Here is a 17,488-nt window from a genome sequence, read left to right as displayed (position 1 = left end):
CAAGCCCACAAAACCAAGTTCCTCTACAGAAGACATGACAGTGGAATTAAGAAGGTCCTTGAAGTATTCCTTCCACCACCCAACTATATCCTCAGCTGGAGTCAACAGTGCCCCATCCGGACTACACACCATGTAAGCAGAGAACTGCTTTCCCCTCCTGAGTTGCCTGACAGAATCACTTTGAGGCAGTCCAAAAGTCCTTTTTCATGACCTCACCAAACTCCTCCAACACCCAAGTTTTTTCTTTGAGTTTTTTTCAGCCATCGTTCAAGCTGCATCCCACTTTTCCTGCTGATATCCATCATCTGCCCCCAAAGTCCCACAGGCTCCCACAGACCCAAGCCTGATCAGATCAGGCAGGCCATTCCTCCCAGACATGCCCCTCCAGGTCCCACTGTTTTTGCCCACGCGAGTGCTGAAGTCTCCCATTAGGACAATAGAGCCACTGGATGGAGCACCCCACCTAGTGACTCCAAGAAGGCTGGGTACAAACTGTTCTTTGGTGCATAAGCACAAACGACAGTCAGGACAAACTCCAACGTACAGGCAGCAAGCCAAGAGGATAGAAGGATACCTACCCCAGCCCGCTGCCTCTCACCAAGGGCAACTTCAGACTGGAACAGGGTCCAGCCCCTCTCCAGGAGACTGCCTGACTATATCTAGCTGGTATCTCTCAACTTCATGCATGAGCTCAGGCTCCTTCTATACCAGATCAGTGACATTCCATGTCCCAATCGGCAGCCTCCATAGCCAGGGATCGTCCATCCTTGGCCACTGCCTGGCACACACTGCAGCTGACTCCCACAGCACCTGCTGGGGGTGGTGGGCCTACAGAAAGGTGGGCCATATCTCCTCTTTGGGCTGTGCCTGGCTGGGCTGCACGGGACAAGGCCTGGCCACCAAGCACGCTCTCTCGAGCACCATCCCCATGCCTGGCTCCAGGGTGGGGCCCTGGTAACCTGGTAAACTGTTCCCTTGATCTTCCTCTCAAAAGGGTTGTCTGAATCACTTTTCATCTGGCCCCTCACTCAGAACAATTTGCCTTGGGAGACCCTACCAGGGCGCAAAAGCCTCCAGACAACATAGCCTATGGGGTTCATGTGACACACAAACCCCTCCACTGAGATAAGGTGGCAATTCACAATTATTTTTCAAAGTACAATTATATTGTAGTTTCTGTTATTAGTGTGAACTGTGCTGACCTGAGATGGTTGAATTTTGGTCTGATACAAGGCATTATTAACCTCTTTATCACTTTACTTTTTGTGTTAGTTTGTGGCTTTAAAATGGCGGTGTGTATTAAGTTGTATTTAGCTAATTACTGGTATAAAAATCTCATACATTTGCTGAAACATTACAGCAAATATACCCTGCAATGAAACAGCATCTACATTCATAAAAACATGTTTACATTTAGGCAAAACAAATACATATTCTTTGATAAACAGAGTAAAATCAAACTGATCAAGTGACTGTCGAATAGATTATCAGGGGTTTCAAATTATGCCGGCGGCAGGCGCATTTCCACCTACTCCACCACTCTGCGCCGTCTACTTTTTAATTTTCCTAAAAAAATTCCTTTGCGCTGTCTTCCGTCTCCATTTCCAGCGCCATGTGGACACATGTGGCAATATTTACGTTCTTTCAATCTGAGCCATTTGATTGGTTCACAACTGCTATGTGACTGCCATGTGACAGTTCATATCTTCTGCTGCCATCTTGGCTTTGGTCTCGGTCATAAGGCGCCTGCTACTTTGGCATGCCCCCCTGCTACTCCAAAACAATTTGAAAGCCCTGGATTATTTACACTGTGTCAGCCTTTGCATTCTCTCTTTGCATGTTATAGTATAAATTCTATTGAAAAACTCTTTTTTCTTCTGTAGAAAGTTCATAAATATTCATTAATATGTATCAGTGTTTTAATTTCTGATTTCTTTCTCTCTCTCTTTATATATAATGCTTTTGTAACATGTTCCCAATTTTTTGTTTATCTCATCCTCATTTACAGCAACAATAATTTTCTAGTAGGTATCTGTAAAAGATATATTAAAACAACAATGATATGACAAATTTTGTTGACATAATCACCATAACTATTGAACAAAAATACAGTATTTCACTTACAACGCACAGTTTTCCATCTTAAAGCAATTGAGATCGACTAATTTGATAATTAACATGTAAATACCAGAGAGGTAAAAGTTCAAGGTTTAAACAAAACTGTACTTTACTGTTAATTAGAAGTGTGCCTAAGTTGTTTGTGAGCTGTTGGACAGTGAGTGTGAAAATACATCATTATGTCAGACCTTTAACCACTTGTAACTGTTAAGTAAATTATTTTTAGAAAATTACTTGTAATCACCACAATTAATATTTGCACTATCAGACATATTTTTTATAAATCTGTAAACATACAGATATGTATTTGTGAAGTGAATTAAACAAAAGAAAAATGTGAATTTAATGAACATTTGAGTAATTAGAAAAAAGAATATCAAGGATTTACTTCTGTACAGAGCATGCAGTGAGTCATAAATGTATGTGGCTACACTTTGATTAAATATTAACATATTAATGCTTAGAGTATTCATTCATTCCTTAAGACTCAAAATGAATAACACTCTAGAAGAATTCAACACATCTAAGATTTTGTTTTAGGTAAATATGGAGTCAGTTTTCTTCTCCGTTCTCTATAGAAATGTTTGTGTAGGTACAATTTCACATATCGTCACCCTCCTACAATAATGGCCTAAGTATTTTTTTTCATGTTTTTCAGAAAACACAAAGTAAAAATATTGAAAAAAATGATGACTGAGGCAAAAATACAATTTTCATTAAAAATGACTTAGGCTATTATTTTAGGAGGGTGACAATATGAGCCTTTGTTACTCATTGCAACATTTTTAATACCACAATTCATTGAATGCATGTCAGAGCAATGGGAAATGGGCTATAAAACAGGTGCATTGCAGCCCTGGGTTGGTTTTAAAATTTAAACTTGTGGCAAATTGAAACATATGGTGTAACAGGATCAGTAAAGTTTCTCCTAAAACCACTCCCAAGAGCACCAGGTATTAGAAGAACTATAGAGCCTCTATGGCTTATAACAGCTTGTGTGCAAAATCAGTTGTACCACATAAAATCCACTTTGCTGACACCACTGTTAGTATTTTGTCATTGTTATAAGTTCATCTTGTATTGACGGCTGTGTATTTTATGATTGTCAACCCATTTTTCAATGTAAAAACAATACTTGATCATTTTACACCCATACATAGTTTACAACTCTGGTTTGGGAGGCAGATAAATTATTTAAACCCTTCTGAGTAAAAAAAACAGGAAACAGAAAAGTCATCTCTACACAAAATAAATGTTTAAATAATGGTGTCAATGGCTAATAAAATGATGTCATATTTATATATTTATGAATTCTAGTCTTTTCAGGGAACATAGATATCCATTTAGTTTCATCGATTGTATTTTTCTTGTTCAAAACAAAAAACATATCAACTTTGAAGTGAACCCATGTATTAAAAATTACAATGATATACATATAAGACACTAATTAAAGGAAAAGGGACTAAATCATTGACCATTAAAGTGAGGAGAACTGGTGGCTCTGTTTTGTTGATAGAGGAATTATCACATCATTGCCCTCTTGTGTGAAGGTGGTCGAAAACCCACCAATCAACTAAACAGAGATTTCCATCACCATCATGAGAATGCAAATGAGAGATATCTTTTGGAATAATGTTCCATCACTGAAAATGTACTGAAGCTATTTTTATGCCATGAAGTGGCCTAGCACCTTTTAAGAAACGTTATATTGGCTTTTCCTAATTTGTCACAAATCTGTTAAAAATCAGGTGAATAATATAAATATTATTCTTTACTCCCTCAGCCGTCCGACACAGTGGATAGAGCAAAATAATCACAAAATTAACTGTATTTGATTCTTTTAACATTCAGCAAACTTACTAAGTGCAATCTGAATGAAAACCAGGAATGTTTTGGTAATATCAACTTATTAAAATTCTTTTCAAATAAGAAAATCCTTAAAAAATAAATAATCTGAATTTCAGGCCCTTATGTCACATAAACATGACATTCTGATATAATTAATATAGAAAGCCCTATTAACCTGAACTGGCTTCAAGCACTTTTAAGTAGTGTTGGTGAAAGTAAATGGTCATTATAAAGTGTCAGCTTATCCATTCATATCTTATTTATATAACAGTTTGGCAATTACTGATTATTGTAAATCTAACAGAATAAAAACATAAGAAATGCAAACATCTGAAATAACGGAAAGATGCACACATCACATAATACATAAAATGTTAAACAAATACTCAGGAACAGGCACCTTATGTTTGTAATCTCTTGTGTAAGGTTTTCATGTGTTAGCCAGCAAATACTGTATTTGAAGTTATGACTGAACCAGCCCTGAATACACTGATTCAGTCTGGCATTTTAAGATCACATAAATATGAAACAAATGAGATACAAAGACAAAATTAGCAACATATTTGCTGTTTGGTCTTGCCCTCACTATTGTCCTTTTTTACATTTTTTTTAAATCTTAATTGACATAATAAAGCCAATAAACAATATTGAAAAAGGAAAAAACAGTTGGAAAGATCATCCGTGACCATTTGTCAATAGAGTTTACATCAGTCAAGTCAGGGATGGTGATTTTTAGCTGTGAAGCACGCCTCCGTAGTCGGCTTTTCTTTTGAGTCATGTGACGCTCCAGTGCATTTCGGCCAAAGTTGTGCCTGGCCAGTCCTGCTTTGCGATACTGTAGAGCTGAGCTGTCATATGTAAGCATGGTATTCCGTGGGTCATTGAGACCCAGAGCCAGTTCTGAAACGCCCATGTCGTTCTTAATATCCAGGGTACCCAAAAGGATGTTTTCATGTGGGTCCATCTGCCCAAATAAAAGAGTAGTGTATTAGAGTCAAATTTATTTAGGGGTCATTCACAATTATCAACATTTTCCAAAGTGGTCTCTTTTTCAGACTGCCCTCCCCAAAACTGTACAAAGAAAATATTGATCTTTTTTCATGACATTGAATTTCACCTGGTTCTTTGGTATTTTAATGTAATACTATTAAAACATCCTGGTGTTGAAAAATTCGGAAATCAAATATGGTATTAAATGGTATCAAATATACTCCGTCCTATCTATTAAAATGTTGTGTTGTTGCACAACTAAACATACAGTGGCTTGCAAAAGTATTCATAACCCTTGAACTTTTCCATATTTTGTCACATTACACCACAAACACAAATAGACTTCATGATGCTGTTTACTCCCCAATATTCTCTTAACCAAATTCTGAGTCTGACACGGAGCAGCTGTATTTATACTGAGATTAGATTACACACAGGTGGACTCTTTTTAGTCATTTACAGTCATCAGGCAACTTCTGAATGCAATTTGTTGCACTCAGAGAAAAGGGGGCTGAATAATTTTGCACACCGCACTTTTCAGTTTTATATTTGTAAAAAATGTTTTGAATCATGTATAATTTTCTTTCCACTTCACAACTGTATACCACTTTGTGTTGGTCTTTCACATTAAATTCCAGTGAAATATATTTATGGTTGTGGTTGTAATGTGACAAAATATGGAAAAGTTCAAAGGGTATGAATACTTTTGCAAGCCACTGTATACCTATATGTTAGAATTTATAGGGTGCAGTAAACTGATTTGAATTTTAATTTGAATGTGTACTGCACTGCATGCATGCAAAATATACATGCCGTCACACTGTACACAATGGCAGTGGAGCAATTTGTCATCTGAATAGCCGGACTTGTTCCAAAAAAGTGATCATCTGACAAAAAGTGATTTCCAGTATTTGCCAAAAAAAAAAAAAATACTGCTGGTATTTATATTGGTGTAAATGACTTGTTGACCTATAATCTGTCAAGCATATCTCTCAAGAATGATATCAATTCATTTTGAGTCCTAAAGAACATTCCTGTCACGTGGTAGAAGCTGCAATCAGTTTTTTGGCAGCACTTGCCGCCAGTGCCAACTTAGGGACTTTGTCGCTAGATTTAACAATTGCTGAATTTAGGAAAACCTGCTGTCACCTTGTTTTGTGTACATTCAGCGCTTGTACTGTGTCGCTACATACGCTATGGCATCGCCCGGACCTTACTTTGGCACCCAGCCAGACCTTGATTCATCCTTTAGCGACTTCTAGTGGCTTTTGAGACAGCCGACAGTGAGGTTTCTTACACAAAAGTTGGCAACAGTCCTGGCCGCCAGTCACCAGATTACGCACAAATAAATGGGCCAGCATAAATGAAAACACGGCAGTAACATGTAGAATTAATGTCTATACCTTCTGAATAAAATCCATCATTGTTTTCTGTGGTTTACTGTGTACGGTTTCCATTTTTGATTCGGCTTTTTGGAACAATATTTCCACTGCCTTGTTGAATTTATCTCTGGCGGCTTTGGCTGCTTTCCACATTTGCTGTGCCACACTCACAGCTTCTTCCTGCCTAATATCATCAGTAGTCTTTTTGTGAATTGATGATGGCCTATTTTAGAGAATTCAATGAGGACTTTGAATTGATCTGCTACACTGGAGGCCAGTTGCTGCAGACCATGCAATAGTGCAGTGGTGTACAAGTGAACACTGGCATTGGCGGTCAGTCAGCAGTTCTGACCGACATTTTCTAGCTACTTGAAAAGCATACATAGGGTGTCACCCCCCCCCCCCCCCCCCCCCCCCCCCCCCCGGCATGCGGTTTGTACACTTTGGAAAATGTTCATAATTGTGAATGATCCCTTAGTGTATAAATATGTCTAGCCTACAAATGTCATTCAGCAGTGTGTTTTTCTTTTTTTTGTGTGTGTGTATTTGAGCTTTTTTATCTAGTTCTTATCTTATCAAGTGATAAGCATGATTTTCTGTGGGTATACTGTTTGTATACTAAACACTAAACTAATCTGAAATCAGCTGCATCAGATTTTCAGGTACCTTATTTTTTTGATCGCCAAGACCAATTGCTGCATCATCCACAAAGATTGGTTCCCACATTGAGTCATGGCCATCAAGATCACGTTGTTTCATTCTTGCATACAGAGTATCATCTCTGCCAACGACATTCCCCACCAGCCACTGCAAACAGAATCAAACAAAACAAAATTGTGGTTCAGTGGAAGGACTGCATTCAAAAAGGTGTGTAGTGTTAGTGTACAACCATTTACAGTTTAAGAAAAAATTAACTTCTAGTGTTTACATTTGAAATTCCATATAGACATAACCTATGGGTTTAACAGAACTAAATTCTTATATTGCTAAAAAAAAAGGCATACTTTTTAGAGGATTAGAAAGAGGTCACAGAATATAAATGTATTTATTTTGCCGTTTGGTTTTCTTTGGCATTCTGTCTCGAGCAGTCCACTTACAGCCATAGTGGTCATTTGCATTTTATCAAGGCAAGGTGCCATGTGTCTCTCTTTCATGTCACATTTGGCTTCCAAACAGGTGCTAGGACAAGCCTATTAAACTGCCTTAGCACAGTGTTAGTAATTATTCTTAACTCTTTAGACATCATGAATAATCGTTTTTCACTGCAACGTAAAATAAACATGATTTCATGCATGCAGAAATAAAACATCCATAATGTGAAATGGGGCACCTGTGTATTTGAATATACACTATATTTCTACTTCTCTATTTCATATATTAAAATTTTTTTTTCAAAAACTAGCTTGATTCTGAATAAGGGTCCCACTGTACCACTGTCCAGTTGATATCACATCAGGTGTTACAAGCTGCAGTCAAGCACCTTTTGATTATTGTAACATGGTGCCTTGTGCTGCTTCCACTGAAGCTGTGTTGAAGACACATGATCATGTCAGTTTTCAGCCATTTTAATGACGTATCAGTACAGAAGCTCAGAATTTCACATATTATACAAAGGAAGAAGTTGCAAGTTTGAAAAGATGAGAATTTCGGGCAAAAACTTTATTAAAAAAAAACAAACAAACAAAACAATTCTCCTCCTATAACAGCACTGATGAGGAGTTATTGTCTCAGTGGCAACACCTATTGTTCAGGAGAATACTGCAGCGGGCACCACATGATGCAACCAATGTGGCGGGTATATTAGGGCCCTAACAAGTGCTTTCTAAATTAGGGTAGATCAGCAAACTAGGGACAAGTTAAGCTATTAGGTAGTTACCTTGTTTGGATCCATCCTTATCTTTTCATTGTTGGCTATAGCTGTCTTCTCAGCAGCCTTTTTCTGACGCTGAGGGCCCCGGCCAAAGAAAATGTAATTTACCAGGGCATACTCCAGCAAAGCCAGGAAGACAAAGACGAAGCAACCCATCAGGTACATATCGATGGCCTTGACATACGGGATTTTGGGGAGCGTCTCTCTTAGGTGAGTGTTAATAGTAGTCATGGTGAGCACAGTGGTAATACCTGGGAGATGAAGCAAAGTTTACTATATACAATAAATGTAATGAACCACAAAATAAATAAATGAATAATAAAAAATAAACTAAGAATAATTTGATCCATTTAAAATATGCACATTTAAAAATATGCCTCCATTTGGAATAGGGTGACTAAAAAGTTACTCCTTATTTTTGTTTTTCTCATTTCTGTTAAATTACCTGAACCTTTTGGTTATTCTGCTATGAGGTGAACAAGTTAAAATCCTCTGCATAGCAAGGCATCTTTGTGATCTACATAGATAGATACTTAATTGATCCCGGAAGGGAAATTACTGTGTTGGAGTAGCAGTATAACAACTGTATAATCAACAATAAAAACAACATTGTTAAAAGTAAAAGTGTCCTAGGCTCATACTGAAGGCCTTTTAATATGAGGTTTTGCAAAACTATGTATGATGTAAAAAAAAAAAAAAAATGACAGAATGTGCAAAAGAGAATTCTAGCAAATATCACCATAAATGGCATTCATAAATAATATGCACACTGTAAATCTAACGAAACAGCAGTAATACAGAAATGTGTGTAGAGTCTTCTGTCCTGACAGGTGGACTGTTGTAGAGTTTTATAGCAAACACTAGGAATGATTTCCTGATGCATTTTTTGTGGTAGCAGAGTTGAATAAGCCTGAGGGAGAATGAACTCTGCTGCCTCTGTAGTGTGGAATGATGCGGATGTGATGGGTTGTCCACAGCAGCAGCTTCCTGTCCATCACTGACTCAACTGCCTGCACATACTGGCCATTGATTCCACTGATTAGGCTCCCTTAATCAGTAAAAGCAATGGGCTTGCCCCCATGACTTTAAAAACATTCTTTGGGATAAGGACATTCACCTGAAGTGATGAAATATTTTGAAATTCAAATGTCAACCTTGATCTTGTTCATTAGTGGAGAACTCCTACTGAGAAGAGTTGTAGACAGTTTTCAAAAGCTGATCCATCTGTGGCAAAAGTTACTGTCAGACCATGCATATCAATAGGTTGAGATTGTCCTTATTATGTGTGACTGTAACAGTTTGCTTCCTCATTTTTGTAATTTTTAGCATAGTGTTAGCTCTTAGGTGTGCATAGGTGTATGCACACTGGCTTCCAATAGCACAATTTTATCAATGTAAAAGAAATTATAAGAAGCTGGGTTCTAATGTTTACATAAGAACTTCCTAAGATGAATAAATAACAGTGCTTGTGTATCCCCTACATGTGTCTGTATGTTCCTTGAAAACACAGCAGTACTAATTAAGTTATATTGGAGGGGGGGTCTCTTAGAGGGGGTGGGGGTGGTCATCACTCTGTGAAAGGGCAAATAATATAACAAATTATGGATTTTACATTTTCAATGTAAAATTTCAAAAATATTAGGGATTTCATCATTCCCAGTACATAATATCATTAAGAAAACAAATGGGGCAATGAGTGAAAGGATCTGAGGGCTGTTAAGCAGCACTTTAAAAGAGACAATTCAGTCATGGAAATCATTGTGTTGGCTCAGGAACAGTCCATAAATGTAAGTTCTCATTCTCAAGCAAAGTAGAACTATAAATATGATCCAGTAAGACCTCTCTGGGTCCAAACTTCTTTAAAACTGACTGAGGCAAAGTGGAAAACTGTGCTGTAGTTGAAAGTATCAATTTTATTTTATTTTTTAAATATGGAAATCATGGATGCAGCATCGTCTAGAATAAAGAAGAGAGAGATTATTCAGCTACATGTGTGATAATATTGGGCAGCACTGGTGCAAAATATGCACAACAATTTATTCTTCAGAGAAGGTAAGATGACAAATTAATATTCTGCAAGTATTACAAAAGTATGTAAGAATCTGGGTTCTACATTGTTGTCTATAAATTGCTTGGACATATTAAAAACATAAACCAAAACAAGCAAGCAAACAAACAAAAAAAAAGAAGAGTATAAAACACACAAACAAAAAAAAAATCATACATTTTCATACAAAGGGGACACCAAAATAATGACGTCTGAAATTGTAAATACACTGGGAAAACATTTTAGTGTCAAAATAACAGCAATTAAAAATATTAAATTTAGACTGCTGTTAAAAAACAACAAGAAAAAAACAGGGAATACAAGGGAATTATATATTTGCTCCTGTTCAACCTTTTTTAAATATATATTATTGCATCTTATTCAAAATGAATCTTATTATAATTTTTTGTATTTAATTGTATTTAATTATGTATTTAATTTTATTTCTTATAACATTTTAATGATGCAAGTCATTGCATTCAAACTTTACAGTTTTATTCACATTTTACAGAGTTGTACTAAGTTAATATGGAGTTGTCATAAAGCTCTCAGGTGACCATTGGTCAAAATAGGATTCAGACAATTTTCTGAGGCTGTTGCAGTAAGAGCTTAACAATAACAACAAAGGATTTCTGCACATAGTGGTCATATGATTCAGCTATTTCAGGTCCATTTTAATGCCCAAAAGCAGGTCAGAATAAAGTGGTTCCTGAATCTAGTGTGGGGAGGGTGGTGACCAAACATTTCCCAACTCTGACATGTCTCCATTATGAAGCATTACCTTTTTTCATTAAATCCCATGCATGCCATCCCCCTGGACCACTAAATGTAGCTCAGTCGTCAATCAGTAAAATTGCCTTGTCGACAAAAGGGAGGGGTTGGGTAGAAGGATAGATGAAGCTGGGTGAATGGAGTTGGGTAAAAAGAAGACAGTGAGCCACTGATAAACACAGAGTAGCTCATTACAAATCTCCCAGGCAACATGGGATTTACATAATCAAGGATGACGGGGGAAATTATGGCTCCGAAAAAAGCACAGAGGGTCTGGATTCAAAGTAGAAATTAATCAGCCTATTCAACCATCATTATACTTATATGGACCCAGTACTTGGATTGATATTTGACCCTTTTAACACCCACACTACTTGCAAAGGATACAGTAACAGTGTGGTGATATTCCATTTCTTTATGGACTGTGTAGAGTTAAAAAAGATCACAGAATGGAATAATTAACCATTTGAAGAGATGAAATTAGAAAAGATGAGCTAGAGACTGTAACTGCTTTCTCTTTACTTTTGTATTTAATATAGTCAGCACACAAGTTGAGCAAGCTTTCCACAACGTATTTCCCAGTCAGTGCATTTATTAAATTATGGACCTCACCTAGAGCCACTCTGGCAGCAGAGGCATCATAGTTGATCCAAAAGGAGACCCAGGAGAGGATGGTGATGAGGATAGAAGGCATGTATGTTTGCAGGATGAAGTAACCAATGTTTCTCTTCAGCTTAAAACTCAAGGACAGACGAGGGTAAGAACCTGTGGATGGCGGAGAAAAGGAATTAAATAATTTTTTAAAAAATTGTGTGAAGCTTGCCACAGATATCAGGTGTGGCAAAATAAATAAATAAATATGAACACAATCATCAGCATACAGGATCAATTTGACCCAAGTGATTTTTTATGTACTCACATAGTTTCAGAATAAAAAGAAAAAGGTATCTTTCAAATATATTCAATGTCAATCAATGTCTGATTGATGACCTATCCCACTATTTTTGATGTTGAGAGATTATGGCAGACACCACAAACAAAGCTTAAAAAGCTGAAGGATGAAACATGCTTCCATGTGGTTCTGTGGATGGCAGTTGTGTTTTTATCAATTCAGATGGAAAATCTCTGCAACTATTGACTAAGACTGGTTTCATTTGTGGCATCCAGAGGGTAAATTCTAACTCCGGTAAAGTGAATATCAGCGAAAATATGGATGAATGATCTTAAATGAGAACAAATGCAGGTGACTGCCTGATATCTGAAATAGCAACATGTGTGATTGCCAACAAATTTGGTACGTTAAGTCCTACACAACGACTTAATGTCTGAAGTAGAGTAAATCATCTTTGTGCACTGAGGAAGTTCTTCCTCTGCTGAACAGAGCCTTCTTCAGAATGAACTATTCTCCAGTGCCCGTGTTTAAACACAGTATTGCTGGGGGTTTGATGGTTTTTCTGAGGGTGTTCTTTTTTTTTTTTTTTTTAAACTTAGCTTTACTTGGTTTGAAAATAGCCCAGAGGGGGTTTGGGTATTTTCTGTAAAAATCAGCACACATATTTCTCTACTTAGGAAACTGTCTATATTTTAGTTTGAACTGCATAAGCACATTACAACTTTATGGGGAGTGGCATCACTAGGGTTGAGAAAGTCACCACTTAAATCTGTTGTGTCCATAATGTTAACACGAAGCACCCTGACAGTCACTGGGTTCTTTCTTTATAAAATGAGGAAATAGCAGAAAATAACAGGATGTTATGCGCCAATTGATGTATATCCAGTGGATGTTTAATATTCACGAGTGAAACAATGGCCTTCATTATCCCTAGACTGAAACACAACACTTGCATCGGAAAAATGCTGATGTTTGCATTTCTGAGTGACCCCTTAGTTGGATCCTCTATAAACTGTACATTACCAAAGAATTCCCCATTTCCATAGTACATATTAAAATACAGCACGCTTCAGGTAGACACTTGGGTAAAGTTACTTGAATGCTAATAGTACACAAACATGTAGACACACACACACACACACACACACACACACACACACACACACACACACACACACACACACACACACACACACACACACACACACAGTATTCTGCAGTAAGCATTAGTTATTAATAGGTTTATGTGTAGCGTGTGACCCCTGCAAACAACACAAACTTTCATTCGTGCACTTGCTGCATTCTTACTGCATTCATGTTATGCTCACATTCAATACAGTAGCTATCCCTAAAACCTAATACAGAAGAACTGCTGTCCTGCTTACAAATGCTTGCTTGCATGACAAAGACATGAATGTGACAAACTTGAAGATATGAATATTTCATTGTATCAGTGCTCTTTTTTCTTTGCTGTTAAATAAGTCATGGTATCATCTGTCTCCTGGAGCAGTGCTTCATTCAAAGATCTGTATGTCTGTTTACATTTTCATAATGCTTGGGATTTCTGGAAATTAATAAAAGTCATATCTCATATCTTTCAGCTTAGACAGTAAAATAAGTCAGAACTGATGAAGCAGCCAAACTACTTGAGGTGTAGTGCTATAACAATAATAATCATGCTATAATGATCATAGCATAAAAATTGCACAGGGCACTGTGAGTGCCAGCATTTACATGGCATATACAAATATTTTATACAAATCCTACAATCGTATATATTTATGGATAGACAACTGAATTGAGCATTGATTGGAATGTATAGAATAGAGAATAGAGTATAGAATGATACGTCACATTAGAATGGTGTGTCACAATATAATGTATCATAGCATCATAATATAATGACTGTAGCACATATATGTATGTTGTGGGGGTTTTCTAGTACGAAAATGCATTTGTGGGTTCAGCAGCAGACTTGAGTATGTGGTTTGCACACACACACACACATATATATATATATATATATATATATATATATATATATATATATATATATATATATATATATATATCCTCCTGAGACCCTGCGTCAATGTAATGGGGACATTACATTTTGGCTTTGCTGCACCTTGTACTTCATTGTGCTCAACAGTATATATATATATATATATATATATATATATATATATATATATATATATATATATATATATATATATATATATATATATATATACAGACATACAGAGAAAGAGCAAGAGCAAGAAAGAGAGATAATATTAATGAATTGTGATACTGCTAATTTTTAACTTTCCTGACTTTTTATGATTGAAGCCATTTACTAACATTACCTGTGGAGAAGACAACATTCTTGGAGATGAGCTTATGATCCACAATGGAGAACTGGGGAAGTTCAATCTTGTCTACTCCTGTCACAGCATTAGCTCCTCCTCGCCAGTAGAATTCAATGTCATCTGTAGTGTAACCATCTGCGAGACGGTACAGAGAACAGGAATCACTGAGGATAGTAAGGTCTGTACACTGTTTGTGTTGATAATCAAGTCCCATATGGTCCTTGTGCAGTCATGATAATCAGTAATAATTAGGTTTGCACTTGTTAACAGTTTACATTTTGTTGACAGCAGATGCAATCGTTAGTCTTTGGTTTACTTATTAAAAATAATGGAAATCCACAAGAAATATAAAACTCTTTTATCCATTTAAATCTTTTTGTATATGCTATTAGATACGAGTGCATGTTTGCTATAGCCATTAACTTTTTGTGGTGGAAGTGGTGGTGGAAGTGGTGGAAGTCCCTTCTCCTCACACTACTTGCATAGTGTACACTTGCATAGTTTTCTTTGTGCTTTGACACTTTTTTGAATAAAGTTGTGGGTTATTATTTTGTAATCAGAAAAATCTACTTGTGTGCTCTTAACACTGCTTGAGCAACACATCTAACAGTTCACTATGCTGCAACCTTGAAAGCACTAACCCTGGGTATTGATTTTTTCTAAACTTGATAAATATTCACTCTGTTAGTTACACAAGTACAGCTCAGTAGCACAATCACAGCAGGTTAAAAACATGTTCAAATTCATCTCAACATGAAGGTACCCTTTAGATCTCTTGCTTCTGTGTACTTAACTGTATACAATAACTGCATTATGAAAAAAAAACATGAAAGCAATAAATTATAGAATGATGTAAATGATACTGTATAACCCCCACTAAAGTACGTAAGGGAAACCCTTATGTGGCTCTTTACATATGAGCCAGCTTTATTATACTTTTTATCTTGAGCAACTAAATGTTTAATACCAAGAGTAAACATGATTAAATAACAAAACTTGGCATCTATTTTCATCAATGAAATTTTTCAGTGTGCACAAAATAAATCCATTTATCTTGACAAGAACTATAGCTACTTCCTCTCTTGCTCTTATTTTGCCCAAATCTGTGGAAACATGAACAGAAAGATGGGCAGTAAGAAATAATAAATGATTAACATAGTGCTCAAGTTTTAACATGGAAACTCCTGTCAGGCATCATAGCAGCTAAAATGAACAGGCACATGGTTCAGTACATGAGCGGGGACCAGAAAGGAATTGGCAGAGATACCAGCTAAAACACCAACTACTGGTAGATGGAGCAGTCACTTGAGACTGTAAGACTAGACTGCACCACCTGGATCGATTATAAGAAAGCCTATGACTCGATGCTGCAAACATGGATCCTGGAATGCCCAGAACTGAACAAGATCAACAGGACCCTAGGAGCCTTCATCAGCAACTCAATGGGGGATGTGGAGAACAACACTAGAGGCCAACTTCAAGCCAGTTACACAAGTCACCATCAAGTGCGGGATTTACCAAGGAAATGCTCTGTCCCCACTGCTTTTCTGCATCATCAATAAGACTGGCTCCAGATACTGACTGTGGAATAGAGCAAACATCAACCACCTCCTGTACATGGATGATATCAGGCTGTATGCCAGGAGTAAATGAGCAATGGTGTTGGAATGTCATTTGGACTGGAGAAGTGTAATCGGATAGTAACAAAGAGAGGAAAGGTAGACAGAACTGAGGGGATTGCACTAATAGAAGGCAACACTGCAAACACTGAGCATAGCTACAAGTACGTTGGAATCCCACAGGCAAATGGGAACCATGAAGAGGCCACTAGGAAAGCTGCAAATGCAAAGTACCTCCAGAGAGTAAGGCAAGTCCTGAAGAGTCAGCTGAATGGGAAGACAAGATCTGGGTAATAAACATCTATGCCTTGCCAGTTGTCAAATACCCTGCTGGGTTAATAAGCTGATAATAAGGAGATGGAAGCCACTGACATCAACACAAGAAAGCTGTTTACCACGTATAGAGGGTTTCACTCCAAATCCAGCACCCTGAGCCTGTACACTAAGAGGAAGGAAGAAGGCTGAGGACTAATGAGTGTCAGAACCACTATCCAGGATGAAACAGCAAATATCCATTATTAAATCAGGAAGATGTCCACAAATGTCATGTGCTTAGTAAATACCTCAGGCAGCAGAAACCTGAGAAAGAAGAGGAAAAAGAACAGGAACCATCATGGAAGGAGAGGCCCCTGCACGACATGTACCTCTGGCAGATAGAAGTGGCTGAAAAATGGCTAGACAAAGCTGGACTGAAGGATAGCACACATAGCTTGAAAAGTTTTGAATGAATTCTGAAATTTTGTAGGGTTATAGAATGGGGTCATGTTAACAATCCATTAAAAATTGTCTTACATCCACCAAAATCTTAAAGGTCAATTAAATGATTTATTGCTTAAAAACTGACAAAAAGCCTTAAAACTTAGAAGCTATATTCTTACAAGTGTATTGCCAACACATAGAAAGTACATAGGTATTAAAACATACTATATTTTGGATTGACAAGATATAGGCATACAGGAAATGATATAGGGAATTCTCACTATTTTGGACCTCTGATGAGGTCAAATGAGGTGAAACTTTTATTTGGTCAAACTTTTATAAAATGTCTTCTCTCTTTAAAACTTTTCTTAAAATTCTACTGCTATTATTAATGATACTGGTATATGGGAATTCTAAATATCACATTATATTTTGCATCCAAATATCAAAATATCTTACTTTTACATTTCACATCTGCCTTTCTTTTAAGTTGACACCAAAATCAGAATCAGAATCAGAATCAGAATCAGAATCAGAAGGTTTTTATTGCCATATGGGTGAACAGGTTCACAGCATTAGGAAATTGCTGCGGTACTTCGTGCTTACAGAAAAAACAAATATGCATTACACCTTTAAAGAAATTAGCAAGTAAGTTAGAAATATATTGTAATATATAATAAGCTCAACTTATTCATGTCCAGTTATTTATAAATCAATACCTATTATCCATTACCTACCCCTACATAATGTTTGTGTAATCAAAGTACTGTAAGCATCTGTCATACTACCCTTATCTGATTTTTACTGCAACACAAAATTCTTTAAATGTGTTTAAAAAGAACAAACAAAATAAATATATACGAAATACAATATTATTCCCTTAAAAGTAAATACTGCC

The 17,488-nt window shown here is 36.8% G+C and overlaps 1 protein-coding gene across 1 annotated transcript in view; it reads right to left on the bottom strand.

Moving 5' to 3' along the window:
• Nucleotides 1-4,091: 4,091 nt before the first annotated feature.
• The window catches only part of gabrb2b (gamma-aminobutyric acid type A receptor subunit beta2b), a 74,300-nt gene continuing 60,903 nt past the window's right edge, over nucleotides 4,092-17,488 (bottom strand). The window contains exons 6-10 of the mRNA XM_030746533.1: nucleotides 14,270-14,407; nucleotides 11,639-11,791; nucleotides 8,215-8,459; nucleotides 7,005-7,145; nucleotides 4,092-4,930 (exon numbers count right to left, since the gene is read on the bottom strand). Of these exons, the coding sequence (XP_030602393.1) occupies nucleotides 4,583-4,930; nucleotides 7,005-7,145; nucleotides 8,215-8,459; nucleotides 11,639-11,791; nucleotides 14,270-14,407 (1,025 nt within the window). The 3' untranslated portion in view covers nucleotides 4,092-4,582. The remainder of the gene's footprint in view (nucleotides 4,931-7,004; nucleotides 7,146-8,214; nucleotides 8,460-11,638; nucleotides 11,792-14,269; nucleotides 14,408-17,488) is intronic.

This window comes from Archocentrus centrarchus, chromosome 14 (assembly GCF_007364275.1).
Source record: "Archocentrus centrarchus isolate MPI-CPG fArcCen1 chromosome 14, fArcCen1, whole genome shotgun sequence".
In the NCBI taxonomy this organism is placed as follows: Eukaryota; Metazoa; Chordata; class Actinopteri; order Cichliformes; family Cichlidae; genus Archocentrus; species Archocentrus centrarchus.
This window is presented reverse-complemented; position numbering and strand designations above follow the sequence as displayed.